The 6,000-nt window shown below is 41.8% G+C and overlaps 1 protein-coding gene across 9 annotated transcripts in view; it reads left to right on the top strand.

Moving 5' to 3' along the window:
* Window positions 1–501: 501 nt before the first annotated feature.
* Window positions 502–6,000, top strand: part of BTRC (beta-transducin repeat containing E3 ubiquitin protein ligase) — a 186,052-nt gene continuing 180,553 nt past the window's right edge. For 3 of the 9 annotated variants that reach the window (XM_059169145.1, XM_059169143.1, XM_059169142.1), the window contains exon 1: window positions 613–797. In XM_059169145.1, coding sequence (XP_059025128.1) covers window positions 750–797 — 48 coding nt within the window. In that variant the 5' untranslated portion in view covers window positions 613–749. Of the gene's footprint in view, window positions 798–1,026; window positions 1,138–1,175; window positions 1,198–2,769; window positions 3,086–6,000 lie in introns of those variants that run through there. The other 6 variants (XM_059169149.1, XM_059169144.1, XM_059169141.1 and 3 more) reach the window with 6 other exon arrangements.

Below are 6,000 nucleotides of genomic sequence, written 5' to 3'. Positions count from 1 at the left end.
GAATACTTACAAGCTTTATATGCTGGATGGCCGTTGTATCCCATCACTGAAGGCCCTTAGTGCAAGGCTTCAGTCCCAGGGTTAGCAGTACCATCCATGTCTTCTGAGCACTAAACACCCAAGAATTTCCTTAGGTAAGTTCTCTTTGGCCCTGACTTCTTGTGGGGGGATAATAAGGTCCTCAGGAGAGTGTGGGAGTGAAAGTTTAGAAGGATCCTGAAATTCTGCATTGGTCTGTGAGGTGCTGCCCGGACCTGTGAGTCCTCTCACAGTTTTTTCCAGTATTTGGGCTACAGGTGAGGCAATGGTCGCCATCTTGCTATCAAATGCCAGGCAAGCAGCCACTGGCGTCGCGCGGTAACCACGGAGACACCCGTGCCTCCTCCCGTTTCCCATCCGTAGAGGCTGCAAACTACGATTCCCATCAGCCGATTTTCTCTACTTGATGGCGAGTTGTCTAGATTTGGCTTTCGGCCACCGCGACCGTGCCGCAGTGAACCGCGGGAATTGCGGTTCGCGTCGAGGCCTCACTTTTTGCCGCCGGAAACTCCAGCACTACAAATCCCGTGAGCCAGCGGGCTCACGCATGTGCACGGAACAGCGGGTCCTCCCTGGCCCCCTGCCGGTGCCTGAGAGGTAAGAGAGGGCGGGGGGAAGGCAGAGGAGGCGGATCCGGGCGCTGCGTTGGCTGCGGCCTGGCACCAAGGGGGCGGCCCCGGCGGAGTGCAGACCCAGTGGCCCCTGTGATTATGGACCCAGCCGAGGCGGTGCTGCAGGAAAAAGCGCTCAAGTTTATGGTGAGGAGAAGGCGTAGGCCGGGGTGCGGTGGAGGTGGTGGCGTTGGCGACGTCGCGGAGGCTCGGGCCTGGGCCGACCGCCCGCCGGAGGAGGGGGTAGCGGGATCCTGGGCCGAGGCCGGCGGCAGGGGCAGCTGAAGGGACGGGACGGGAGCTCTAGGGAGGAGGGAGAGGACTCGGGGGTGGGGGCAACAGCTCCGCCATCTTGTGGATGAGAGGCCAAGTGACAGCGGGAGCTTTATCGGGGAGGGGGCTCTGGGCGGCGCGCGGAGCCCTGGAGGGAAAGCCGGGGCGTGGGGACAGTTACTGAAGAGCCGAGGAAGCCGAGAGGAGAGACGCGGTGAGGTTGCTGGCGGGGCCTTCTCGGTGTCAGGGTTACGGGTAAGGCCCAGTAGAGGAGGTGCGTTCAGGAGTGGGGAAGGGGAGCGCAGGATAGTGGAAGGAGAGGTATAGGGTGGGGGCGGGGGGGTGTGACGGGCTAGGCGGGATGCAGATGGGATCTAAGGGTGGGGGAGAGAAACGCTGGGCAGGTGGGAGACTTGTAGTTTTGTAGAATGTGGGGGTGGGGTGGGGAGGAGAGGAGATAGCCTTTGCCTTCAGGGTACAATCCCAGTTTGGCCGAACTAATGTTGACAAACTCTGGAAAAGGTAGAGACCTTACTTAGGAGGTTAAGGAGACCTAGGAATATGGTGATAGTCTCTAGAGAAGGAAGGGGGTGTTGACGGTAAGCCAAAATTACAAATGTCAGAAAAGGGATACATACTCTGCTTTGAAAAGAGAGGGTAAATATTGTAGTGAGGACGAAGTGAGGTGATAAAAACCAAGAGGTTGATCTGTCAGGAAAACATGGTACAGGAGCTTGGGGAAAAAATACCTCATAGGGTAAAACAAAAGATAGTGCTAAATAGTAAAGAAAATAAAATATGGGGGCTTGGTGCTATCACTTTCTTAGAAAGGAAAGGCCATGGAGATTACCATTGCAAGACTCCTAAGAAGTGATAAGATCCGTGGGGGAAATTCAGGAGATAAGGGGAGATCTAAGTAGTGGGGAATAGGAAATGTCAGAATTGGTGGTAATTTACCAGTTTTAGGTTGAAGCCGCAGTATGAACTTGGATTGGAATTTGTTGGGTGTATTTAAATCCTTTGGAGCCTAGTTAACTTTGTATCTGCTTTTCTTTTGCTAGCTTGTTTGGCAAATTTGTGTAGGCTGATATTTGATGCTTTTAATCTGATGCTTCTTGTATATCCTAGGTGTAAAACCAGACTTTGTGGTTACAGCTAAAGAATGATGGAATGCCTAGACTGCTATTTTAACAGGTGGCTTTAGGGATATTGATATTATTTGCAGTGGAGTTTTACTTTTTCAGAAGTAATTGTAACCTGGCACTCCAAATCTCATTTCTTTGATAGTTGTTATTTTGTTTTTGCTTGACAAAATTGCTTTGCCAAAACAAATCTAAATAAACATGGGCATTATTCTAATTGGAATTTTGCTTTAAACTGCCCCACTTAAAAGAATGTGTTCAGAGACTGGTCATATTTACTAAAACTTCATTTATTTTGTATCGTGCTTTCAAAGACATCTTAAGTTTGAATGTATCATTAACAAAATCCCATTAGATTTGAAGAAGGTTCTTGAGTTTCTGCCAGTGTTGAAATTCTAAAATATTAAATTTTTTTGGACTTTAGGAGTAAGAAGAAGTTGCTTGATATTTTACATTATTTTACATGGAATAATCTCTATGCTAAATAACTTGTATGACAGCTTCTCGATTTAAGTCAGAAAATTAGCAGCTGCTTATTTTTGTTTTTTTACTTAGAGGTTGACTAAGTCCTAATCTTGATACTTGTGTCAAATTTATGGAATAATGTGATTTATAGATCATAAAGAGGCATTATGAGATCATCTTCTTTACTCCCCATTAGACTTCAGCCTAGGAACATTCTCAGCTACTTGATCTCCACTTTGTACCAGTGAGTTAATGTTTCATAATGGTCTCCTGATTGAGTTAAAGTGACCTGGAGATGGCCATGTAGTAGTTTGCAGCTTTTAGGGCACTACACATTATTAAATGTTGAGTCACTTTCTATAGGAAGAAACCAATTTTTTCTTTGATTTTAGTAATTTTGATTTTTGACCTTGCTTGTTATTTTGGCTACTGCTTGAGAAAAAGACCAACTAGAAGAGGGTCACCACGAAGGACACCTTAATAACTGAAGCAGAGAATGGAGAGTTAGAGATTTCATATTTTTCAGCTCAGTTAACAGTCTTACTATGAATCTGAGTAAGTTACAACTTGACTTTGGCCCCATTTACCCTGCTATAACATATGTCTTTACTCAGTTTTGAGATAGGAAGTTATTTTATTTGGACTTGTACCAAGTAATTAGTGCACAGTACACAGGGAGGAATGATCCTTTTAATCAAATTGGGATTTTCGTATAGTATTTGGCTTTGTTTTGGCCTTATCCCTTTCCCCAGTTTCAAATTATGAATGGCAGTTTTTGTATAGATGCCCTGATTTCCATGGTTTAAGAAAATGTAAAATTTATTTCAAATGTGAATATGGAATAGATACTGTCTTTCATGAATTTTGCTTATTATAACATTCATGTGGTGCTTTGATTAGGAATTTTACAATAAAATCTTATTACTAAAACTGTTAATTCATAGTTGACCATAGTTCACATATAGTCTAGATTTAAAGTTTACCCTTGGATACTTATGAGAAATAGGCAGAATGTTTAACTTCTAGAAACAAATGATATTAGAGCAGTAGTTCACATTAAGTAACTGTATGCTAATATCTCATTTAGCTTTAGCAGGTCCTCAAGCCCCTTTCTTAACTAATATTTCCTTGGTCAACAAAATTATAATTCAGAAAAGATAAAGAGAAACTGGAAGAAGATCTGAGAAGAGAAATGAAAATGATTGAGGGAATGTAGGCACCATTTTATAAGCAGATATTAAAAAAACACATTTGGGGGATAGAAGGATGAATTAGAAGTTTATTTTTTAAAACAAACAGGATAAAAAAATCACAGAATATTGGATCTGGGGAAACATTTGAAACTTGGATGAAATAACTTTAGGGCATATAAAATAATTTTTTATAGAATTGATAGATAAATGAGACAGTATAAAAGGTGACTTGCAGTGTAGCAGACCACCGTACAATTTAGTAGTTTAAACAGTTTATTATTTCTCTCAAATTTGTGGTTGACTGATGGTGTTGGCTGGGGTGCTGGTATACATAGCTGGAATGTTTAAAATGGCTGCACTCATGTAGCAGACCACTGGCTAAGAGTTCAGTTAGTCCTAATGGCCTTCATTCCTCCTTTATGTGACCCCCCCACCCCCACCCCCTCAATTCTCCACATGGCCTTTGGATTCACTTAAGCTGAGTGGCTGGATTCTGAGAAGAAGCATTCTAAGAGACAGGAAGTAGAAGACATTCAGCCAGTTCTCTTGCATCCTTGGATTGGAAGTCTGGGAATGTCACTTTTGGCGTAAGACCGTTGAGGCCAGCCCAGAGTCAGAGGGAGGGGAAAAAATTTCTACCTGTAGACAAGAGGAAGGACACAGGCACAGAGAGGGAAATTGCTGGAGGCCATGCCCTTTTGAGACTGGCTACCAGGGATGCTATTGTAGTTGGGTGTTCATGCCAAAAATACAAATGGGATTAGCCAAATTTGTGAATAACAACATTGGGTTTACTTTGGAAGCATCTCTCTTTTGAGGTTTACTTCTTAAGGTGATCTCCTGCATGACTTGCCTTAATACTGTCACTGCAGAAATAATACTGGGTGAATTAATATGCTTCAGTAACTTTTCTTACTTGCTTGAGAAATGTGTGTATCTAAAAGTGAGAAATTGCATTTTAAAATAAATATTCAGATTTTTCACTTTCTTTGAGTCAGTGAGATTGATTACCGACTGGTTGGGTGAACATTTGAAACTAGCTCTTGGTTTAAGTTGTCGGAGTTTCTCTGTATCTCTTACCTGTTCTCAATTTAAATTAGCCTTCAGTTTCTTTTCTGGATATTCTTATATAGGTATTAAGGTATGAAATTATGAATTAGTGATAATTCTTTGTGCTAATTTTTAAAATTTATTTTTGTAATAGATGTACATATTATTTGAAGTGAATTATTAGATGAAGAGAAAATTCTGCTTTGAATGATTGTCAGAAATTTTTTTATTGCTAAATTAGAAAGTGAAATTTCAAAAGAAACCACTTATTATTCTATATTATTTGTGTAGTGTTTAAATCCTGAAAGAAAGGAAGCAGATGTGAATTTTTTTCCCTTGCCAAAGGGAGATGGGACAATATGTAAGATCTTGATCATGTATAGAGAAAATTATTTTATGGTAAATGGCATTATAGTAAAAAAGAGCATGAAGAAAGAAAAAAAATCTTTGTGCTATTGAAGTATTTTAAAATTACATCTTTTTTTTTTTGGAAGATTTTATTTATTTGAGAGTACGCTCTTGAGTGATGGGGGGAAGGGCAGAGGGAGTCAGGAAAACTGGCTCCCTGCTGAGCCTGGAGTCTGACTGAGCCTGGAGCTTGACTGGGGGTGGGGCGTGGCTGGATCCCAGAATCCCAGATCATAACCTGAGCTGAAGGCAGACACTTAACTGACTGAGCCACCTAGGCACCCCAAATCCTATCTATTTTCTAGCAGTATTTTAATATAGCACGGAAAGTGCTTTGTAAGTGTGAATAATATTCATAGAGGATGAAGCAGAAAATATTTACTAATGTTTAACAAGTTGTTCACTATAAAGAAAACTGATTGTTTCACCAGCATCTGGAAATAGAGGAGGGGGGAAAAATATGGAAAAGTTTCACTGGATCTTACTATTTTGTGTTAGTATTAGTATTCCACAAGATTGACCTTGTACTTTGGGACTCTCTAGATAATTCCCCTTACTTTCCCAAAGCCTGATTGAGACAGAGGTAGAACATTTTACGGAGAAGGCTCAGAGATAACAAGTGGATTAAATACGGAGAGTAATGTTGACTTAAGACTGTGATTTGTTCTCCAGATCACTGCCATCATAGTTCTTGGATTGCCTTCATATATGGCCAGGATGGGAATGGGAAGTAAGGGAGCAAAAGCCACAGAACCCTGAGACAATTTCTTCCTGCCTAAGATGAACCTTCTGAGTTGAAATTTCCTTCTAAGGTCTTGG

The sequence above is a fragment of the Mustela lutreola genome, chromosome 4 (assembly GCF_030435805.1).
Source record: "Mustela lutreola isolate mMusLut2 chromosome 4, mMusLut2.pri, whole genome shotgun sequence".
In the NCBI taxonomy this organism is placed as follows: domain Eukaryota; kingdom Metazoa; phylum Chordata; class Mammalia; order Carnivora; family Mustelidae; genus Mustela; species Mustela lutreola.
This window is presented reverse-complemented; position numbering and strand designations above follow the sequence as displayed.